The sequence below is a fragment of the Tubulanus polymorphus genome, chromosome 2 (genome assembly GCF_964204645.1).
Source record: "Tubulanus polymorphus chromosome 2, tnTubPoly1.2, whole genome shotgun sequence".
Lineage (NCBI taxonomy): Eukaryota > Metazoa > Nemertea > Palaeonemertea > Tubulaniformes > Tubulanidae > Tubulanus > Tubulanus polymorphus.
Window position 1 is genome coordinate 28,670,155 of NC_134026.1, and position 25,554 is coordinate 28,695,708.

The following is a 25,554-nucleotide window of genomic DNA, read 5'->3' on the forward strand; positions in this document are numbered from 1 at the left end:
CACGGTTTATCCTGCAGACCTGATTTTCAGTGTTCTGTTACTATCCTGTCCTGAAAAATACTAATTTGATAATTCTAACAGAAATGTACACGTTAGTTTTACAGAAATGGCATGTTACTGATCATTTTGCCATTGGTTAATAATTAATTTCAACATTTTCTTTCATATTTTATTGAAATTCTCCTGACAAAACATTCGACTTGTTACTGTTAGCACTTTTCAAAGGTAGAGGTAATTCACTCGGTAATCTTGATACCTGATAAGGAAATGGTTCGATTTTTTTTTCGGCCAATCAAGATAATACTTTATAAATCTACATGACGGAAACGCTTGCTTATTCCGCTGGAATGACCTGCTGATTATTCCCATTTAAACCTTCCGCTCCGGAAAGCATTTGAATGGAATGAAAATTTGATGAAACTTCTTATCGCCGACAATAAAGTCAATTTATTCTAGCGGGTAGATTTTCAGCAGGGATCATTTAGAATAATTCAGCGAACTAACTATCGAGGGAGTTTTATCCATTACTGTCTGGTCATCTGTTGCCTGTCTCTTCATATATTCGTCGACATACACTAGAAATAATTACTGACTGGTCTCTATCTAACGACATTAGCGTTACATGTAAAAGTGAATTATTTAATACTTAATGAAAGCTGCCATATGCGCTTATTTATGATATCAAACCCTATAAGAAACGCCGCCTGTGCCTGTGCGTGCGCGCCACATATCAAATAGTTTACATTTATACCGCTAGATGTCAGTATATGCGCTAATCCAATAAAAAGTTTTTTCCAATGAAAAATTTTATAGATATCAGTCTACCAGATAAGAATCCCCCTTGTGAAGATAGCTATTCAAACTTATGATTGTTCAGTTAGTTGTGTTGAGCGCCGTGTTAGATACTTTTCAGATTCTTTTTCAGATCTTTCCGTTTGAAACTTGTTAAATTTTAGTTTAAATGTTGATGCTGTTAAAATAGTCGAATCAGTTATCTATTTATATTTATAGAAATGATAGAAATTCTTGCTGTGTAGAGTCTCGTCATAACGGCATCTGATACAACGATTCATCAGTTATTACAAACCTAGAATTTCGTCCCCAAGGACCATTTTAATCATTTGATACTGGATATAGCGAACATATTTTCTGGTCCCCTGAAGTTCTTTATAAGGAGGTTCCTCTGTACATCAGTATGGTGAATTTGATATCCATAGAATAAATACGATATTCAAGGATTTGTCTGCCGATGAATTTGATATGTATTTGTTTGTGAATTGAAGGAATAACGCGGTAAAACGTGACGCAGCTACCCACGAAACGCAATGATTCTCATATAACCTGCCGTCATAATCTCAGTCGTCATGGAAACGCATTTGTTGATATTCGCGTCCCGGAAGAAAAGTGAATGCTCGCGTCGTAATCACGAGATAAACAGGATTTATTTGAGCCTTGATTGAATTTTCGTTGCTCCTTAAATCCCTATTAGACGCACCCGAGGTTTATTGCGTAATTGTAAACATTGTCCTTAACTCTCTTATTACACTGCTTTCATTTTCTTTCGTGTAATGTATATTTTTATTTGAACCTATATGGTCTGTCTATACTTAATCAATCGAGGTGATTTACTTGTAAAAGAGATTTTAATTCTTATTTCTGTCCATTAAATACAGCTGAGGATCTATATTGTTTATGGCGATAACAGCCCGGTTTATCTCAGTGGTTACTGTTTATATCCTCATGATTTTTTGCACGCCGCTGATAGGTATCTGCTTGAACTGGTGCAACTACTATTTCACCTCGAATAAAACCCCCTAAAACGTATTTCAGGCATCTGAAACAATAGTTCAATAATATCACAGCCACTGCCTTTGAATTTGGTGCAGTAGCTCAGTTGGTAGAGAACTTGACAGTCACACTACAGGTCAGAGGTTCGCCTCCAGTCTGTGAATTTCGACAGAAAAATGATTTTTGCTTGCTGCCTATAATTCTGTTACCGGTGGCCTCCACAGGCAGAGCACATGTTCAGTAGGTGAGGACATGCTCCAAGCACAAGGGAGATGACATTATATATCCAATGATATTTATTCATTTTCAAAAGCTCTTTATAAATTCATGGCCAGTGTATCAAAACGTTTCAAGTTCTGGACTAAAAACACCTGTGGGTTTTTTATTAGTTATATGATATTTACAGTATGAATGCAAATAAACAAACTGTGATGCGATCCTCAGTGTACCGCTGAGAATTATTATACATTTGTCATGAATTCTCATCGTTGAGAAGAGAAAATACAGTTAGTATTGGCTGATATCGTTTAGAATTATTGTTACGTGTGTGATCGGAATTGTAACCTGCAAGCGTGCTCAATTAGAATAGCAAACATTAATTAAATTTGTAAGATTTTGCCGACACTGAAAGTCATGACTTGAATTTCAAGCTAATGACCATTTACTGGTTGAGGACATGACTAGGGTTTGGAGAGAAACGCTTTAACTCTTCAACCATGGACTAAAACGAATAAAATATTAGTCTGTTTCCTTTCATTGTTAACGCATGTGTTGTGTGAAAGTGAAGTCGTGTTCTTTTTAAGAATTTATGGTATGGCGTTTGGACAAATCGTAAAGTTCTGTTGTCAATTTGTCGGCGTAACGAGAAATGTAAGATTTCAGTAGGAAATCGCGTGAAAATGGCCTTCATAGCTTGACTTCTATATCATAGTAATGGTCACATCGCGTGTTAACTGGATTAGCTTCCAGTCATCATAGAATTAACATTTCAACACTCAGAGCAGGTATACACAATAGGTAATACAGACCTGACTTCGGCTACTATTTGAGAGTAGTTTCTACTCGTTTCAAAAGCTCAAAAACTCCCAAAATATCAAATCATTCTCAAAATAAGTTTCTCATTTTTGGTGAAAATGCCTACAATTAGAAATATCAGTTCCGTGTGAATCAGTAATTACTAAAACTTGACTCTAACGTTTTGTTAATTTCTGAGAGAATAAACAGATTGTTGACTGTGTAATTGTTGTGAGTGAGTTGTCTTTTCTTCCTGATTATCGATTGATCTCTCATCGTTGTGTGATATTTATAGGTTTTTTGTCTCGCGTTCCGTAGTCGTACGGTCTGTTCGGTTTTAGCGCAGCACGCAGCGGTATGGTTGATGCGAAATCCATTCTTGCACGGCAATAATTACTTGGTCTAACGATCGTTAAATGTAGGGCTAAAAGAATGGTTGTTAGTGCGAACCTCATTTAATTGTTTCATGTTGCTGGAAAAGAAGTTTATCGATTACCGATTCGTTTTGTCTTGTTTCCGACATCAGGTGTTTTATCCCGACTCAGTGAAGCTTGCAAACAAAGAATTATTCACTTTGGCGATAAGTTGTTTCTAGATATTTTCTAAGACTTTCAATTCCCGAATAATCATTACATGGCAACTAATTTAGAGTAGTTTCTACTCCTTTTAAAGAGCTCAACTACTCGAAGAAATTCCTCTCGAGATTGGAATAATTTCTAGTTCATTTTACTTCTACAATTTGAGATATCTGGTATTCTGATCTGGTAGTGACTAAACAGCGTATATCACATATCGCGAACACTTGAATTTTAATCGCACTTTTTTTCTATATCACTGTTCAAATATTCCGTCAGAATCGGGTTTTATCGGAAATGAGTTTTTGGTAGTTATTTGCAGTTTTGTTGAAATACCTGGCCTCCTGCGAGCGACTGATTTAATGCTTTGTATACTGAATCATACTTACATACACAGCACTGATATTATAGTTTCATTAAACGGTGTAACGCTGGGGTTCTTTGAAGTGATGGGACGAGTCTCAATTATCAGCTATGTTTGTCATATTTATTGCCGATTCGTGTCAATTGAAAAACTGTTTGCTCAGTGAACTATTCTGACTAACTGTTCATAGCATTTCCTCTCGGTGAATATTAGACAATGTTCAAATCACATATCGGCTAAAGCTAAATCACATTCATCATTCTCAGGCGAGCTTATGTTTGCCTAATGAAATCCGTTTTCGAATGGTTTCAATGAATATTTGAGTGGTATACGCCATGTTTACACGGCGCGCCGTAAATTAGAAATATACCGCATGCTGGAAATTAGTGCAAATATGCACCTGAATTTCGATATAGGTTTTCTGTCTGAAATCCATTAAAATCAGGAAAAGCAAAAACGACACTATTTCAGGCGCCGGGAACTGTTAACCATTTGAATGAGCCTCTGAGGAGCCATGAATAAAGATGCATTGAATACGTGACAGTAAGTGTCAACTCATTTCAACTGTGCTGAAAAAGTTAGAATATACCCAGACCTGACCACCATTTATTTGAGAGTAGTTCCTTCTCAATTACTCCTTGATATATCAAAATTGCTCAAAATCAAAATTTCTAGTTTTCAATTGAACTGCTATTTTAGATGTCAAATTGTGGGAAAACCGTTGCAAAGATCGATACCAAGATAGCCATGTCTGGTTATAGCTGTACTTCATTCCTTCTATTTTTATCAATAATAGACCGTGTGATATTAGTGAGGATTATAAAAGCGATGTTGTTATTACGCTGCATACATGATGTAGTGACCATTAGCTAATATAAGAGCAGCATTAATATCAGCAATGAGCATCTATTACTGGTGACCAATATTTCTCTGTCCCACTGACTGTACTTGATGAACCACAGATTGTGGTTATTGTTGCTGGCATCTTCTACATTAATAATACCTTTATTATGAACTGACTTTACAATAAACCTTAATGATTCCTAATGTGCTTGCTTTTATAGTGATTGTCATATCCAATGCAGGTGCGGTCGCGTCTGCAGCCTCTCAGAGGTTGCAATTATAGGTATGTTTAACTCATTTGCAAATAGGTGAAAAACGTTCTGCAGGATATTCGGGAGTCCTTCCCCGGGAATATCTTAAAACTTTGTAGATTTCACTGCCAATTGAAGAGATACTGAAGTAAAAAAAAAACCAACAGGAATTGGATGCCAGACTTGGCAGGACAATCAGTCATGAACAAAATTTAATCCTATCAATTTTTTGTTTGGCAAGAATAGTTGAACTGGTGAGATGGGTAAAGGCCTGAGGTGACTGTTCACTAGTTTAGTATCAGGTTTAGTGAAACCATATATTCATTTGTTCGTACGTGTGACTGTGCATTATTAGTACATCGACTATGGAATGCACAGCTTGATCCAGATCTCAGGACAGGTTGACGATCTCATATCATATATCCAATAATCACTTAATGCATAACACACACAATCTGCAGATGTTTTGTGACATGACACTATCTTTTCCAGAATCATGAATATCAAAATTGCAGCTATGGCCCACAACGTAGTGACTAACTGAAACTGTGCCCGGAATATCAAATATAAAAACATAGATATATCATGAATATCCGATCTGAAATGCACTGAGCCGTTTGCGTATTCAATATGTTTTTACTATATTATCAGTGATAAGATCGAGCTCCACCCTGTGTGCGATTATTTTCAGAGACATTAAATCGCTCTAGTCCTAATTTGATTACTTCGTTCGTTTCGAATTCAGCCTGATGAAGTGTGTGAATTTCTCCTGTGAAAATGTTTCAAGTCTAAAATCTATCGAACGAATCTCAATAAATCGAGCTTTTCGCGAGATCAGTCGATGATCGGGTGCTGGGAACGGCCGTTAGCGCGTTATGAAGATGAATTCGTAAAGAAGAAGGAAGTAATGTTGTAAAACGCCTGGAGATATTGTTCGCGTCGTTTGTCGAAGAACAATTTCTAAATGATCAATACGTCGTATTTATCGATTATTTATCACATTTCTAACGGAGTACGATGTGTTTTATTGGAAAGCAATTGACACCCATAGATTTAAAAGTTGATTCGTCGTTCTCGTCGGTTACGGTGTTAAACGCATCTTCTTTACATCATTCTTACGAGAGCGGAGACGAGATCATGAAAGCGTATATGCGCGCTCTGTCAACTGCCTGCAGCTTTATTTGATCTCACGACTCGGTGAATATGCTACTAAACCGCTGAAGGGTTCGTCGGTGTCTACTGCCTGCGAAAGTAGTTTCATTGAAGCCACAAGACGACCGGTATTTGCATCCTTTATCAGACGAATACTGACGTTATGTCCCCGCTTGCCAGTGGTCACTCTCATTAGTACGATCGGGACTTCGGCGACGAAGTGAAAACAATTTTCTTTCGATGGACTTTAATGAAAAATGATGTTTTTCTAGGCAGTAAACGTTTCATTATGCGTCACGATTGCTACCGGCATTGTGCAAAATGAGAGATTTTCCAATCATCGCTTAAATTACGAGCCTAATTAGAAGAGCACTGAATCGCACTAAACGGAATCATATATGGGTGACAGTTTTGTTCTTTTGTCGCGGCATACGTTCTCATAATTAATGACGGTTGTTTTAATGATGTATAGAGGGAAAAACTGTTGAAACGTTGGAGATTGATTTAATGTTCGGTGGAGCAATCTAAATACTGCAGTGACACACTCAGCGTAGAGTCGGCATCGTCGTCGTCTGGTGTGGTTTCCTACAGAACGTTCCATTAGCTTTACAAACATCAGCGTCAACTACGAGACACGGTTGGGAGTCAAAGCCCTTCGAGGAGAGCGGGATATATTTCAACGCGACGCTACGTTATTTCTGCTGCACCGAGTATTGGCAACACGAGTCGACGAACAGCCCGGATATTCCTTCGAATTTTTGGCCAATCAGATGATGAGTTTTCATCCGGTTCTCATGAAGGTAGGTTAAGTTTTTGCGTAAACACACCTGGAATTTTCAGACTTTCGGCAGAGATGGTTTTGGTAAATATCTGCAGGCTCGATCGTTTCCGAGCGATACCCACGTATGCTGGGGAAAGCTATTGCCGACTGAGCGAAACTGTAGGCATCAGTTCAATGGCAGATTACCTGCCAAGAGTCAGTCATTGAAATCCTACTTTATCCCTAATGCTGATTTATCGTAAATTAATGAATTCTGTCTGCTTTCATCACTCAAGGCTACTTGAATTAATCTAGCTGTTTTTCCATAGGGAGAGGCATTCTCACCACTTCGGTGCTATCCTCGTAGGTTTAGTTCAATCAGAGATTCAGTTTTAGTTTGATTAGGTCAGATACATTCTATTCTGATGATGAATCAGAATTCTATAGCGGACGATTCAGTTTGATGGTTAGCTTTTAGTCTTGTTAAATGTGATATTCTATTTGACTTATGCATTGTGATCAATCAGTGGTTTAATGTTGCAGAACTGATAGTAAATTGAAGGTTTATTTGGACTGCGGTCTCGGTGTGGACTGTATCAATCAGTTGTCATGATTTTTCACATAAATTTGTTATGTTTTACCTGTAATTTGCTAATGGTGTACGCATTAGGTAAATGGTGGATTATGGGTGTATTAATGGCCGCGTTTATGATTGATATTTATCATTTGGAAGCATGAAAAATGAGTCCCGTGATAGCACTTCGGTAGATCAGCCTAAAACCCATCCATGATCTGTTTCCATTAAACATTTATAAACAATTTTATCCGCTAGCTAAACCATGCAAAACAGGAGGAAATATGATCCATTTATGTGTTGCGTGACATCAGATCTGTTCCTTAGCACTTAAAGCATTACAGGTTTTAGAAAAAACTTCCTCTACTAAAAGAGAATTGGCTGTTTTTCTGGCTTTGGCGCCTTATGAATAAACACTCTGGTGTTTCTATCAAATTTCACATGTTTCTTTCCCACATCACTATTATGTATCTTATTATTTAACGGACATTCCGGCTTTTCATTTGATTTTACCACCTCGCTGATTCATGGTATCTTGATACTTTTCCCGCGTCTGTTCTTTATGCTACATGCTACGATTGTCATTTATAGTCATGAAGAGAGTAAATTAATTACATTATCTCTCGGCTAATTCATGAAGCACACAAATGTTTATTGCTTAGTTATTCATTCTTTGATGCTACTGATCAAATCTTACTCGCTAGATTTGCATATGTCTTTTTAAATTAAACATTATTAAGCCAAACATCCATCTCTCCATCCGTCTGTAGTCGCTGTGTATACATATGCATATCCTTTGGGAAAGTTGAGATAATGTGGGGCTTTGGTCGCCAGCCCTGAGGGTTATTCCATTAAGGTATATCGGTAGTGTTATAACTGAGGTTTTCTCTTTGCTCCGTGTTGTAAGAATATCAGTCATCGGATCAATTCAATTTCTTAAAGTTCGGTATAATTTAACTAGCATCATTTGGCTTTTAGCATCTTACACTGTTGATAGAACTTCCCGGAGACTTGATTTGATGTCTCTCGCGACTAAGCCTAGGCTCGTCCTTTTGAACTTTGCGTTCACATAAAACATGATGTTGCTGAAGACGTCTGAATCTTTGAAGTACGTGTAAGTGTGATTACATCTGCTAGTTCATGATCTTAGTGACTATCTGGGGGATGAAAACCTTTCCTGTCGGATTAAACCGCGTCGTTAGATATGACGATAAAAATCCGCGCCAGTTATCTTCGCCGATGTAAAAAATTCATATCAACGTTTAACATTATGGACAAACAGCGAAGATAGATTATAAGATAGCGTTTCGAGATGAGTTCGCTGTGGATAGTTAAGGCTTTACCTCCCGGGGGCCAGTTCCAGTCTTAGTAAGTTAGGGTTATGTAATTCTGAGTTAAAATCAGTTCATTTTCGCTATTTCAACTCTTGAGTCGAATTAAACTCACAACTGTTGAACTGGATCCTGCATTCTAACAAACCCTAATCATATAATCTCGTGAACTTACCAATACATCCTTGGCAAATACCACCAAAAATGAGTTGACTTTTGTTGATAGTTGTATATATTTCAAATACTGCTATTTGTCTGTTCTCACTGTCGATTAGAAAAACAATCGACGATAGACCTATCAAATCAATAATTCAACATTGTCATGGGGAAAGCACTTAAACTATTGTACTTTCATATGAATCGAAGCTAGCGTAGGCACACACATCAGATAAATTGAATGACAGGTATCTGCTCGGAAATAAATTGCAGAATATTTCTCATTTCCTGGCCATGAAATTTTAATGAATCGATCCAGCAATCTAAATAGAATCTCTTCATATAGCCGACCGTCGACGCAGTATTCTGGCTTCATATATCAAAGTTCATTACGGAATATGTCTTTACGACTTTACCTTCGCTGTGGCAGAAACCTCCCTGGGCCGTCCTTACGCGTTTGATGTATGATTTTCGTTGTTTTAAGGCGTCCCGAAATTATCTTAGAACATTGTCTGAAAAAATGAAAACGATGACATTTATGTTTCCCGACGCGGCACTAAAATACAAACATTTATGATGGAGATGTAGAAAAGATTTCACGCGTATTCAGTAGTATTGAACTGTACGACTGGGTATAATTCAGCAGATGTAAGTGATACGCTAGGAAATAATTTCTTTCACCGCTCGTGGTTGAATGGACATGATTATTGAATTATCGATGTCCAATAATCGGCGCGGGTTACTTCTTACTACATCATGAATAGATCTGCCTTCGATGAAATAAAGAAAAGGAGAAATATCAGGCATTCGTTGAACCTTTTGCGTTTCAATAAAGATGAATTCAAATGATAGTTTAGACGTTTTTTTCTCAGGCTTTCAGAGATGTGAGTTTTCTGTTCTTTGATGGAAATCCTTTTTTTATCATACTTAATCCCGGCTCAGTTGGCAACTGCTCTGCTACATATTTTTGTCATTTTTTTTTTTCAAATGGAAAATGGTGCCAGAAATTGCTACCTATTGGCTTATACATTTCAAAAGCCCTCCCCAAGAGAAAAGTTTGATGATTTCTGTCTTGGGGTAGTTGTCTCTCACATCTCTGTGTATTATAAAAGCTACATTAAGTTATAGATTAGAAACAACACTCGAATATGAAATAAACTGCAATATTGAACATGTGTTATCAACTCTGTAGTTTTAATAGTTTGAATGTATTGAGCAATTAATGAATTGATTAGCTGCAGTCCAGTGGAGTTATGCGCAACATGTGCTTCCCTAAAAAATATAATTCATAGGATAAACATGTGCTGCGGTAACTTTCTGTGCGATTTAATTAAAACTGAAATCAGTGAAAGCTCTCGATACAGAATCAGTATCCACGATGGGTTCGGGAATAAAAATTTAATTTCGCCGCCCTTGGAATTTGTCTGCATTGTCACATGTTTTAGGACGGCATATATCGCTTTATATTCAAATGCTATGATTTCCTGATACGTTTACAAAATCTCTTCTCGGATAATGAGTCAATTTCCGTTGTATTATAACCAGCGTTATTCAAGGAATTGCTTTTTGTTTTCGCCCTTATTCTATTACAGAAAGCGCCAGGGTTCGAACTAACTCTTGTGACGGCTTAAATAATTACAATTACCGCAGGTTGTGAATAAGGGCAGTTTAATGACTGGCAAAGATTGATGATTACGCCGGAATTAACCACGGAAATCAATGCTTTTCTACATCATTTGCAGGAATTACTTGGCAAATAAATACCGCCAATTTTAGCTGGGAAATGAAAGAAAACAATAGAATACTGTGGCCCAATTTGTTCCGTAGCAATCAAAATGCAATTATCATAGCGTTCAGTAGTGGGTCACATGGTGAACAGTGAGTGTGCAACAATTAATGCAAGGATGGTGAATAATATTTTTGGTATGAAAACCTTTAAATGACCTACGGCTCTTAAGCTAAATGATCTTTTTTTAAATTTTACCAAATCCCTCATTAGAGGATGACGATGTTCATTCTCTGGTGCAGGAAATTCACCAGACTCACTGTCAAGTTACCCTTATTTCCTTTCTTTTTCCTGTCTACTCATTCCTAATTTTTGGTGAGAAAATGTTGCTAGCACGATGAAATGTTGCAAATCTTCTGATATTTGTATGATAGTACGTATTTCAGATCTTCATATCCTTGGTATAAGTTCCGGTACTGCCACCAATACCTCGATACCTCATAAGTCGAGAAATGTTTGACTTCAGATCTTTTCAGTGAACCCTGTCGCCTGAATTCGATCTCGGGTTTTACGAAATTCGAGAAGTTTCGAATAACAAGCTCTAATTTTCAGATTTAAACAGCTGACGTGAAATTATATACCGGTATAATCAGCATTATAACTGTCTGTCTAGTAAATTTCATTTCATTGCTGAATCAAGTATCTTTCTGTTTTCCTTTCATTTCAAAAGAGAAGAATCGATTCAATCGTACGATTACCACACATTCTTTGAGAAATACACTTTGCACTTGAAAACACAATTATCTCGAACAAAGACTTACACCTTTAGGGCTCAGAGAAAGTTAACATTCTTTATATACGTTTTTCTTTGTACGAATGAAGCTTTATTTTTGATTATTCGTTCTCAGCGGGGCGTTTAATGGGGACGATTTCCACCAGAGACGCGGAATAAATATCGCATGTACAATAAATAGCGTTGTGACGTTGAAACCCGCATTCCGCTATTCAGACTGCACGAGCTGTACGTTTGAATAGCGCAGCTGAAGGGTTCTAACGTAGCGCCACAATCGACGATACACTGAATTTACTATTACATGTGCTCTGTGGTGTTATTGATGTCATGTACGCATAAAATTCCACTGCCCTCATGAGATTTGTTATGAAGGTAAGCCTAAGATATTTGATACGATTACTTTTTTGTAAAAGATCGCTATTCTGTTGGATACTTTTTGCGTTGAAATTTAGCGAGAATTTATGTTGAAACGTAGCTTCGCTGTCACTGTGCGAGTTGTTGTAGGAATGTTGACATAGTAGTTTTAACTGTATTCATTACAGATCGCAGTCGTATCAGTCAATTCATTAACGTATTTATCGATCAACGGATGATATATTTTTATGATGTGATAGATTATCGATTAGATATGCATCATTTCGATATATAAGTACAGTGTCAGCCGACGATTGGTTATGAAGTAATGCAGTCTCTTTGATTAATGAAGTAGTGAATAGTTGCTTAACTGGCCTCATCTCGGCGTTAATTAACTGTTAAAAAGTTGATGAATGTTTAGATGTATTAATCTGTTTTCAATATGTATTAACTATATATAGACGTATAAACTTGTTTTAACAGGTATATATATATATATATATATACCTGTGTGTTGTAAAGGTATCTCAGGTAAAGAAATGTAGAGCGTTAAATGCGGAACCAACACGTGTTACAAACATGGATAGTTTTATGTGCTGTTAAATGTCTATTAAAACCGGGTTGATAGCCTGACCAGGAAGGTATCCTACCTCACTCATCTGACTGGTTCGCTATCCTTTTTCTGCTGTGATTTGCACATGCATACATTCGTTATCTGACAGACAGAGAAGCAGGATTGAAAAACTTCAAATTCAAAATACTGCACAATGAGATGTATTTCATTTGGGTGTTTATGTTGAAGTAATTTTGATAACCCGTTTTAAACAGTATTTGTAAACAAATTTTATTAGTGTAGGCCGAGGAATTCATTGTTTAGAACCCATATCTCGGTTAGATATGTGTTGATATCTAGTATTGCGATAAACGAAATCCGAAGAAAGCTGTAATCCGCACCACCTCCTTCTTGGCAAAGTTTAGTTGTTTTTGTAGGTTATTGACTGTTCTCGAAATTGTAGAACAGTTATCAGTGGGAGGCAACACTGGATAACTTTTTGAATACGAAAAAAACGCGAAACTAGTTTCAATACGGTGTTTTAATATCAATGGTCATATTGTTGCCAGCTGTCGCATCGGTTACGTTCGGTGCATCCTCTCAAAGGTAGCAGCATATTGAATGGAGATGGACTACCAATACGTCAAATACCTCACGAGTGCTGTCCTTTAGTAAGAGTATACTCGTTTGATTGACTTAATGGTTGTTGGCGCCTGGTATAAGTAAGATGAGTCTGTGGTCACACTCTCTTCACCACGTCTGCTGTGGTAGTAGTGCTGCTGCTGTCGTGCTGTCACCTCAGTCGATAATCAATGCGAGCAGAAAACAACTGAGATGTTCAATATGATTTCTCTTGTGAGAGCTGTCCGTTTCGCTGATTTTCATGATGGATTATCTCTCGTTCGAAATGTATCACGGGTTAACCCTCTGTTTTCATGCGGCGTGTTAACGATTGAATCGTGAGGATTAAGAGCTATCAATTGAATCGATACGAGAGTGCCGAGAGATAACCGGCTCTATTGAATCTACGATTTAAAGTGATTTGAATTCCCTTTGAAGATCGGTACGTCTTAAGTACCTTATAATTTCATCAAAGTATTTTATCGACTGGAGTTCTTTAAGTCGATTCAAAAACTGAACTGTTTGATAACATGTAACATTTTAGAAGAGTTTGAGAAAGCGTAGAAGAAATATTGAGAATTGACTAGGTGTACTTAACAAAAAAGAAAACGGCTTGACATTGGAACTTTCTTTAGAATTACTTTCCCATGGCTTAGTTTTATGCTTGAAGCATGCCTGATACCATTCATACCACACTTAACGACTATTCAAAGCTAATTTGGATAATCTAGATTTACCTGTTCTTATTTGGACAGTATTGTTATTGACACAATGATATATATTTACACAATTCTTATCAAGCAACTTTTGATTCAATATTTCAAGTGCGTCGTTGAGTTATTTAGACTTGTCTGAAAGGTGTTAGATTTTTTATGTCTGCGAATAAGATATATTAAGATTGATGAATCAGATGTTATAAATCATAACTTCCCTTCCCCACTCTTCAATGCTAAGCCTGTGCATGTCCTATTAAGGCATATGAAGTGAAGGCCTACCTGAAATGACGTTAATGTATGACCACACCCTGGTCATTATTGAATGACCTATGAGACAGTGAATGGTTTGAATCTTCCATTCAAACTGCTATACTATATTCTATACAAATTACAATAGTAAGATCATATCTTCTACTAGACGAGGTTGGATGTTACATTTACCTCTGATACTAACATGTGGGCTGCAATAGCTTCTCCCATAAAAAATATTACCCCACATAAATCTCAAGTAACGAACGAACATAGAACATGTTAAACTTGTAACTGTACTATTGATAAACAGCTTCTTTCTCAACCCCCTGGGATAATAGTGTATAGGTTTGTAATAATATTGGGAAAATGTTGGATCCGATGAGATTTATCTTGAGTTGTGATATATTTGTGCCGGATACAGTGTGGATGTGGGTGTGGATGTGGGTGTGGTTGACTTGATTAGTTCAATTGTTCATTAATCATCGTTACAACACGTGTCTCGTCATAATCACATATAAGAACCTTAAGGATTTCATACATCGATATTATCAAACGTGGCTGATTCACTGATTTTCTTCCTCGATTGTTTCTAATTCGAACTTGTTCGAAGATACCGGTACCAGCAGGATGTGAACATTCAGCCGGTTTCAATAAAGTTTGCGGCTAATTTGCCGACGTGCAACGAGATGAATATATATAAAATGGATGGAACATGATTCAAATGTACCTCAGTTTCCAGACACACAAGTTTTTGCTTTCCAGATAAATAAAGAGATAACAAGCGAATAAACGCAGTTATAGATTACAATAAAGAGAGCTATAGATACTAGTTTGTATTCTTTAAGCTGTACGACAATTTTTCTTAATCAGAAGATACGATTGAAAGAAAGTCTCGACGCTATATGAGGAAGGAGGGACCGAGTCTGTGGCACCTCGCCTGAATATACCATGGTTGTGACGGATGGATTTGAATGTTAAGATATGGCGCATTGTTCGGGATCTCGAGGTATCAAACTTATCACTGGTCGTCGGTGACAATAATGAAGATCTACAGATTAAACGTATACAACTGACTGGTCAGTTTTTCTGTGCGGCAGCTACTGATTGATATTCACTCACAGTCCGACCAGATCACCACGAGCCCTTACAGAGATGGCTAAATTAGGAAGTCAGCTCGCTGATTGACGCGCATTATCCGACCTGATTGTTTCTACACTTGCAAGACTATAAAAGATGTTCTTTCCCGCAGCTGAATGTTATTGGATGCTGGTGCGGGTGCCAACGAGAGATCGATGGCTCGAAGCAGAAATGATTAGACCACATCAATTCAATCATATAGCATCGGCTATCACTGTCGTTTTAATCTGAAAGTAGTAGAATAACGTATGTTCTCAAACGTGAATAACTACCATTTATGGACGAACAGTTTTAAAAGAAAATTCTAAGAATCCAATTTTCAAATCGAATTAAATTATTCATAGAATCACTCTGATGAGATTCTCTCAACAAATTTTCAAATTTTTATAATGGAAAAACTATTACATTCCCGTGACCCGCACTTTGCACTGTATATTGACAAAACATATCTGCTTCGCGCTAATATTGCCCAGAAGCACGTATGTGGTTTATTTACACACATTTCACGTAAATAGTGAAACATGACCATAGAATTGATTGTAGTAATCCTCTAGTTAATAAGACATACAACACCTTTACTTCATACACCGGTGAACATTTCAGCATTCCACGTACTTCTGTTGTTCAATCATGGAAAGTGAAAATGGCCAAACACTTTTCTTTAAGGTCTTTTCAATGTCTTATTGTTACTCACCAATATTGCGTACTGTATTACTGTATTAGTGAATGAAATGTAATAAAAACTTCCCGAAATTTATTGTCTTGTACATAAAGCATAGATCTCGGACTTTTGCAGCCTTCAGCCGTGTTGATCACTGACGGCTTGCTTTCAGTGTGAGATTATAATATCAATCGCAATCCTTCAATAAAAGCCTTCCTGGTTTAAAAATTCATAAGTCATCGTAACTTCCATAAAATGGTTTGCACTCTGCCATGTTTGCTTGGGTTACAGTAACCATGGATACCTCATGGCGTATGTACACAAGTACCTGAGTGGCTTGTTTGTCGGAAGAGTTGCGAGCTATTGGTTAAGAAATCGTCATTCAACCAAACCCAGTTCTGTGATTCTCAGTTAGATATTCATATATCAGTTGAAACCGAGATGGGTTCTGCCTTGAACCAGGTTTCTAGTAGATTGTCAAAATGCTCAGGTTTCCAATAAGGATATCCAGACACTTGCCAGACGATCTCGACTTACAGGTTTCCAGTAGACTGTCCAGATTGTTGGGTTTCCAGTAAGAGACCCAGACACTTGCCAGAAGATCTACGCTTTGAGGTTTCCAGTAGGATGTCCAGAAATTTGGATTTCCCCGATACATACCAGGAGATCTACACTTTTGGATGTCTAGATGCTTTGGTTTCCAAAATGAGACCTAGGCACTTCACAGAAGATGTATATTTTCCAGTTGGACATCCAGACGATTATGTATTACATATATGAATGAAATACAGTACGCCATCTATTGATTAGTGATATTTATGGTTACATCATTGACGATTTTACTTCAAACTTCCTGAAGTTGAGGTTCTTAATTTCCTCGTGTTTAGTGGGCTTTGCTCATTAGCTTCCGTCTGGCGTCACCTTGGTAACAATAAAACGCGTCTTCGGTTTCACCTGGCAATGCATCATTTTTCTAGTTCATTCATCGAGAGGAATGCGTGGCACGACGCGCGCGGTAGAGCACGTGGTACGGCTGAGTGAGAAAAATGATGTTGTCATTCTAACTTCATATTATATCAAGAGAGATAAAAGTACTGACTAATCACATGACAAGATGCTACCTGTCATCGGGTTTGGTTGCCGTGTCGATAGTTTCTATGGTTACAAGGGAAGCTACGCTAGACGCGGCGGCCGGAGACTTTCTTTCTCGTCGTAGTCGTCGCATGTATCATGCTATTTTACGATCGTCATCGTTTTAGAGATGTGAAAATGTCTTTATGTTAGTCATTCATCCCGGCATCCGATGAAAACCTTTAAAGAAATTACCATGTCACACGCTAGATAATTGATCATATTTAGCTTTTGTGCAAACTGCGCTGCGGTGTCTATATTTTTGGTCACTCGAGGCAGAGATTACAGATAGCAGTCTATGCTAATCCTGATGTATAGAAATAGATTAACTAGATGAGACAGTCATGTTATAATCTGCAGAGTGAAAGGCAACTATGAATTTCGAATGATATGAAATCCCAGACGAAGAATGAAAAAAAAAAGATTCCAAAAAGTTTCATCAGCTATAGTTCGTTCAATGTTTTCACTATATTATACCGAAGATGACTTAAGATAGAGTCTAAAACATTGCATAAGCTATAACTTGAGGAAACTTTTTGGGCTCAATTGTTTCATTCTTAGTGTGAGATTTATCGTCATAGCTCAGACCGAGTGTTTCATCAATGGTTATAAACTTCAGATGATTGCGTTCGATCTGATTTAAGCAATTCTCGGTATTCCATTGTAGCGTATGGTATAGAATTTCGTCCAATTTATATTTCTTCGATCTAAAATCCTTTTCATTTTTCTGTCTTTTCAGGTGAGTGTTATTTCTGTTATTGTGTGCGTCGGTAGTCGGTAAGTTGGCAGAACGAATCTCTTGAACGGGAAACATCGGCGACAGATTTGCTCCGTAACATTTCTTAATGATTGTTTGTGAATCATGCATAATCCATATGTTTTTATTATGATACTGTATGCAGTGATTTTCCACTTGCCTGGCAGCTTAACAACATTCAGATTTGGAATAATTTTTCTATCGTTATGTAAATCCTCGCTTTCATCACAAACTAAGACTCGCTTTATCCCGGTGCCAGTATCCGGTACTTTCATCACAGCCGTATCAATTCTTAAGATTGATGATTTCAAACGGTGTGTCCGGACATTTTACGTAAATATAACGACTAGAATGTCTGGTCGTTACCGGAACATAAAGATCGGAACTTAGAAAGACCGATGTGAAACCGCGAGCGTTTATAGCCTCTATAAACTGAACATCATAATATCAGTAAGGCTTCAATGTTCATCGATTTGACATCATCCTTAAAGAAAACGTCTGATGGATGATGTTCGAGTTTTTGATCGGTGCTTTGTTTTCCGTCTAGTTAGTCTGATTGGATGGTGGCGAAGTATTGATTTGTGAACTCGCTGACACGAGAAATGCGCAGGGTATTGGTGTTTATCCGCGTAGAAACTTAACGCCGTTGTAACAAGCATGTATCCCCGCTGCGATTGACTTCATTAGCTCAAACATTACAATCGTTTGAGAAGAATATTAAGTCGTACCTGTCCGCGCAGTCATCCGCTAAGCTTTCAAATGTTAAAAATGCGTGCGAGGAAAATGTGAAACAGCTCGGTAAATTTGCTAATCGAGTTGGAATCTTAATTTCTTAGTAAAAACTAAGACTGGCCAATTCAAGCACATTATCCCTTGTTTCTTGCTATGTCAATTTGTTTATTCTTCTGGATCATCAATTTCTTGACAAAACTTATCAGTTGGAAAAGCAACTAATCTGAATTGAAGGACAAACTATTGAAGTTCAGACGAAACAGGTTTTCGAGTAAAATTCGCGAGATGGATCTAATCTGAACATTTTGGACGTACCAAATGACATATGTCTGATATAGTTATAGTATAGGGGGGGTGGTCCGTACACGCAGTCGGTCAGCTGTTAGTCCTCGAGCATTGTTTGACGGCACTGTGTAAAGCATCTGTTACATCTACTTACAACAATGGTAAAATCAGACTCTATATAAAACAGTGAGGGAAAAGTGCTCCAACAGCTGTAGCAAATATGTAATGAAAAATTACACCTAGTAAATCCACGAAAACTGAGAACATCATGGATTTCATCGGGCCCTGATTTATCAATACACCGGGTTCGGTTACGCACTGCTGTCATCTAATATTACCGAAATATCCAAACCTCAAACAGTGTACCCATATTTAGTAGTATCCACGTATCATCGATATGCAGGCAGGATGTTTCACGGTCTATATTCCACGCGGTGATGATGCGCAGAGCCATTCATTTTTAGTAAAATTCAATTATATATAAATATGAAATAAGAGATTCTCGTCGAGCGAAAATAAAACATATGTTTCGTGGTTTGTGTTGCCATCTATTGATCAAATTTCAGATGAAAGTCATCGTCGCAACTGTTCAGAATTTGAAACCGCCGCAGCTGATGTTATTTCGTATATCGAATGTGAAATTTTCCATTTATGATTTGATTACTGGATCCGAACATGTATGACATCAGCCATCATATTACCTTGGTGGAATAATTACTGTACATAAATCATCTGAACATATACCTCGGTTAGGACAATATCGTATAAATAATCTATTAGGTTCCATGTGTCATTATGTCCGCCATAGTATAGACGCTAACATATTTCCTGTGGCCCTTGGAGGTTAGGAAGTTTACCAATAAAGCTGGTTTTATAGTCAATTGGGAGAGTGATATCCGGAGTTTATGACCAGCTAATGCCACTTTGATAAACCAGGTACCCGGCGGGGGATTCTGGATTAAAACATGTCTCTGTAGAACGGCATGAAGATTCTGCTGTGGATTATCATGATTCATAGCCGCGTACACTGACCATTTATACCATCAACCATCCCCCCAAAGAGTTACTGATATTTCTTACTGATCATACTCAAATCCGCTCTGCGTATTCACCAGATTCACCGCGTAGATACCTGAGTTTTCCATGAAAATTGATGTGGACCAGGCCCGTAGCGTGCGGAATATGCGGGTGGGTTCTTTTTCAATTTAGTTGGAACTGAATATCCCTATTTATGTTGATATAACAAAGGTCCGATTAAACGAACAGATTTAGTATACAAGTTTAATGTTGTTATACTAAGTGATACATTCTCACTTTAATATTGTTAAAAATTGATGACAACCCCCCTAAACCCCTTACCCCTTTCTATGGGCCTGTTGATAAGTTTGAGTTTTAATTAGGTTGACATTTATACGTATAAAATCCATTCACATAGGTACATTGGACCTTTAAAAAAACTTTCCAAGTGTCAATATGGAGATTAATATAAAACGGAAACCTCGGAATGGTGGAAATTGTTAGATAAACAAATGGTGCTGGCTGCTTAACAATTATTAAAAGGATTAATATTTTTGCTGATGTTGTAACGTATACGCGCGTGCTGTGACCAGCGGAGCTGTCACGTCGCTAAAATCCATAGTCGGCAATGGTTTTCTAGCAATAAGATCGGCATTTGTTGTATTGACTGTTTCAACAGCTGGCTTGAAATACATTCAATAAATTAGTGGGCTACAACGACTTAATAGCACGCGCATTCTCCATATATACATCTAGTACAACGCCATCATTTGTCGCGTTAATATCAAATATTTCAATCCAATCTCTTGACACAATAGAATAGCTGCGTCATATCGGCTCCGGTTCATTGTTGTGTTACCGTGGAAATCAGTAGACACTTGTTCGGTCGTCGTCAGTCACTCTATCCGGATCACTGTTTCCGCGTGTAACTCTTAGTTTTCACTATTCTACTGTTCTACCGTTTTCAAACATGCAATACGTTCACCCTTACGATCCTTGTCTTCAACAGGTAAGAAAAGTTTTCAGCTTATTTTTTTCTCTCTCTGTCGATAATGGAAACCGATTAGATTATGTTTATGCGTATTTCATGTACTTATCGATAGATCTGTTCGAGGGCATTTTGAAATAAATTTTGATATGTATTTTTCTGAGTTGATCTCAAAGTTCCTGCGAGATGCACCTCTGATAACGACATCTACATGAGAGTAGTCTCTACTCGTTTTTAGAGCTCTGCAACTCCTAAAATATGAATATTCTCTTAGAATCAGAATAGTTTCTACTTCATTTTCAATTGAACTGCTATCTTTTACGTAGAATTACATTAATTTGTGTTGAAAACTACTTCAATTAGAAATATCAGTCTGGTCTGTATAGATGTTTCGAATTCAATAATTCCACACCTTCGCTTTCATCCTATGTTTCATATTAGTTATGGTTTTTGATATAATACTCGCCTCAAAAGATCCGCTTTATTTTTCTGCGTTCGAGTGATTGAAATGTTCTGCGGGCTAGTTACATTGAATTCACTATAGTTACCGGCTTTTTTTATCAAATGCATGCTATTATTGTTTGTTGCACGTTATAATACAATCGGCACCAACCATAGCATTTTGTGCGAATTTAATGCGATTAGGATTCAATTTGTCGTATAGAATTCGCTCTTTTTAACACAAACGATCGGTAGTTCCCAGTACGGAAATATGCCTCGAAATATGTGACTCGTTTGAAATTGATCATTTAACGGTTCCATTCCGGCAAGAGTTTTTCATGTACAACTCGCTGAATACAAATAAGGTAAACGTCGTCGTATCTTAGGTCCTAGTTGTGATGATAAATAAATCAGGATTGTAGTTGTAAGGCTAACATCTAAAACGGCACTAATATCGAATAAAATGTAGGAATGCTGTAGCTTGTACATGTCTATATATATATATGTATGTAATACCATCAGATATCGACCGATAGTTTGTAGTTTAAAAACAGGTGATTAAGGACATTCAGGAGAAATGGTAATCAATTATCGGATTAACGCTAAAACATTCATCCCCTACCGCAATATGCATGCGATTTAGGGGCTATTTTGTCCAGTTCACGCAGTTATTTTTGACCACCGAGAATAGCAATCTTAGGCACTTCATCTTCTATTAATTCAGCGGTCAGCAGTCCAATATTTCCACATTTAGTCACTTATGTTGATCTCGCACCTCCAGTAGTTAAGGTGAAAATTTATACATCAGGCTATGTGTTATTCTCACATAAGATCCTGAGATCAGGATTAGTGAATTTAAGCCTTGCTAAGTTAATGATATGAGAGAGTATATGGATAGAGCATAGAGTATGCCTCCACAGTACTATTCTTAATATAAATTGGATGTTTTTGATGTTAATTGATCTGTTATTAAGCAGTATTAGTCGTCCTAATACCGGCTGAATTATGTCAATTGTTTGTTAGATTGTCATATAGGGGTAATAACTAATAGCGGCGAGCTATAAATACCATCTGTTGAAACTGTTTCATGTGATTTGACAAAGAATACATTTAGATACATAGGATTTCTTGTGGCCAATAGTGTACTTAGTTGGATTTCAGTGATAACATTGTTGATTTTTTACAAGCCCTGAAAAGACAATTTAGGTAGTCTCATACTGAATACAGGTAACAAACTATCGGTTAAGAACACATTTTCCCTGAAGGCCCCCCGTTACGAGTTCCACTGTAGCAGATCATACTCTTTTCACTGTTGCAAATGAATTGTTTGATTACAATTTAATGAGATGTTTTTCGTTTTGACTGATGAGTTGGTGACCATTTACTTGGAAATCAGGGAATAGTAATAAAAGAAAGCTAAAAGTCAGGGAAATTTATCGAGATTGCTAGGTCGCGTATTCTAAGCAGATCAAGTCGGGGAAAACGATGTCCATGTCAGGAAATAGTCAGGGAGAGTCAAAGTCCGCTTATCTATATTCATCATTTCAGTAAATCACTGAATACATGGATAGATTCAAATCTGAATTACATTTTTTCGATGTTGAATTCATCCAGACACTTGTGTCGAGCCTCAAGACATGACTTTTTATTGACGGGACAAATAATAAATTTATGCCATCATCATCATCATGCACCATCACAATGTTTAGCTGGCGTGATTATATAGGCTGATACGAAGTATCTCTATCTCATCATATTGATTATATACCCAGCACTGACTGTCACAGCATCTTCTGGCCAATCAGCTGCTGACAACAATAACTGCTAGTGCTCCAGTTGAGTTATTGCCAGTGATAATTATCATCACTGATCTAAGAAGCAACAGGTGGGTGAGACGTCCCTGCGTCGTCCGTTCACTGTTAAACTGTCCAGCACTGCGTACCGTAGTTTGTTCTGTGTTGTTTTTCACATTTATTTCGTTAACTTTTGGTCAAATATTTTCTCACGTTTTTAATTCAATTTCTCGATGAGTTTTTTCCGGATATCTAAGGCATTTAAACGTCTCGTTTTACGAGGTCTTAAAAAGTATCTCGGAGATTCTAATTTCATAATCATGAAAGGACGCGTAGGTTAGGGGAATAGAGAGTTGCAGGTGCGTTAGCGATCTCGGGTTTTTTATCGTAAAATGAACTGACTTTTAGACCCGACACGTAAGAAGGAAATAGTATTATTTTGTCGCTTCGTCTTAGAGATAATGATGAGAACCTCCTGCGTACAGAAACGTGACAGAATTTACGTTTTCACGATATATTTGCGTAAGTCGCGCGCGAGCCACTGCGAATTCCGTGATGGTGAATTTCTGTTACGTTTATCTGTTGATTTTGACTCAGTTTATTTCATGCTTATGTTGTTGGTTTGTTCTCCTAGTTTTCTGGCGCCAAATGCATTGTCATATTTGCGCTCCATTATTAATTTTCTGGCTTTGACGTTTGTTCAACTCTCCACGCATGAAATTTTACAAATTGCGGCAAACATTTGCGTTGCAGGTTGATAACCCATCAGTGAATGCTTTAAAAAATAGTCGCAGAATTTCTGTCGTTAATCACTTTCATATTTGTATCGGGAAAATCCCTCGAAATTATTTAGGAACTGATATGGATTTTGATGTAGAATTTTATGAAATAATCATTTTGTTAAATTGCTGGTTTCGGAGCAATACTTTGTATAAGATATGCAAGTGTGCAAGGCAACTTAATTCCACCCTCCCCTAACTGAATGTATATCCTGATATCCTGATTAGAAAATAAATTGCTACTGTATCCGCAGTGACCAACATGTGTTTGGTATTGAATGAACTTTATACTTAATGATTTCATATAGTTATAACATATTTTATATATGTTTATATATATATATATATATATATATATATATATATATATATATATAGCTTTGCAATGAAGTATAACGTGTCACATATTGTCTAACAGTGGTAACAGATGATAACTGATAACTACTGCTGCAACAGACTTCAGTCAATCAATCACGACAAAATCCTATCATCAGTTGTCTCTGTTCGTGCCTGATTTTCATTTCGGCCGATTGTTAATCCGTTATGGAAGATATCGCGATAATCATGTCGAGATATCACTTGATTCTCGTGGATCCCGTGTGTCGGACTGACCGGTATAATGCCGCTATCCAAACGCAAAAAAGGGGCGCGCGCGAGGATTTTTTTCTTACTCGTCCGTGACACAAGTTTGTGTTTCATCAATAATGCGACAGAAAGCAATTAGTTTGTGTTTGTAGTCATGGGACGCATAATGCAAGGGATGAACACATTAACAAATTGACAATCAATCGTAGATTGACAATCCATTGTAGATCGTCAAACTTTTTATGTTGAATTAGTAAAAATGAGGGGAAGGAAACTCGTCGAATTGATCTGAATAATTAAGGGAAATGTGTGACGCCTGAATATAGAACGGAATCCATGAATTATAAATCGTTCGTGAAATAGACCAGTTGCGGCTTTAGCGTCACCTTGGACACAGGGCAATGTTCCTGTCATCTCGATAATTATAATAGATAATTGATACATATCCCTGTCATATTCAGACAGTGGCGACACCTTAAATTGACGTGATGATGCTTTATTTCATAGTTTAAAAGGTCAGATTTACACTATAGATGACCTGTAGTCGGTTCGTGCGTGATAATAGCGTTAACTCGAGTGGTTGCGGGGGTTGCCTCGGTTAAAGCCTCCGATGATCTGAAGATATTGTTAGCCAGCAGCTGATCTAGTTGATCGATGCATTATTACAAAATGTCGTTTTTCGTCTTTTTGTCGCGATAAGCGCTAAAACATAGAAAACACATTACACCGTTAGTGAACAGTAATCAAAGGCCAATAAGCCATCACGCCACTAGTCGGGCAGTGAAACTGAAGACACTGCTCTCGCTTGAAGATATTTTCTGAAGGTGTGTATACAGGCTGTCTTGGGAAAAAATGTAATAACATATTTCTAACGATGGAGGAAACTGATAAGTAGTGTAATTGTGGCCTTTTAAACGAGTCAGGTCAGTGTGATCACGGAGCATCTCTCTGGTATCACAAAACATATCCACTTCAATCTATTACAGAATAACAAGATTTGTAATGCTGATTTTGTCATCAAAACTCAAATTCTAAAAACAATGTTTATCAATTAGATTACTCATTAGCTTCCTCTGTGGTTTGAAATATGCTATTGCATTTTTTCCGAGGACATCTCGTATTTCAAAATGTTGCCTGGTTCGAGTCCGGTTTCTGAAAGGTTTTCCATGAGGCTCTTAATCGGGTGTACCTCTTAATCAATATATAGCGATAGCAAATTAACCGATTTTAAAGGCAATATGTTCCAATTGTCCACTTAAAAGTGAATAAACATAGTGAAGTGAATGTGTGAGTGTCAATACATGCACAGTGAACTACAGTCTAATCTGAAAAGTCTCCTATACATGTGAATTTTCTCTCAACTACGCTTCGCATTAAATTAAATGCAACTATTGATGGCCGTGTTGACATGGCTCGCAAAATCTA

At 37.3% G+C, this 25,554-nt stretch overlaps 1 protein-coding gene across 22 annotated transcripts in view; it reads left to right on the plus strand.

The window, feature by feature from the left end:
• The window catches only part of LOC141899452 (polypyrimidine tract-binding protein 1-like), a 66,948-nt gene that overhangs the window by 15,733 nt on the left and 25,661 nt on the right, over positions 1–25,554 (plus strand). The window contains exon 1 of one of the 22 annotated variants that reach the window (XM_074785783.1): positions 6,533–6,787. The exons of 19 other annotated variants lie outside the window; for them this stretch is intronic. In XM_074785783.1, coding sequence (XP_074641884.1) covers positions 6,758–6,787 — 30 coding nt within the window. In that variant the 5' untranslated portion in view covers positions 6,533–6,757. Of the gene's footprint in view, positions 1–6,532; positions 6,788–11,567; positions 11,700–20,458; positions 20,553–25,554 lie in introns of those variants that run through there. 2 more of the 22 variants (XM_074785786.1, XM_074785780.1) reach the window with 2 other exon arrangements.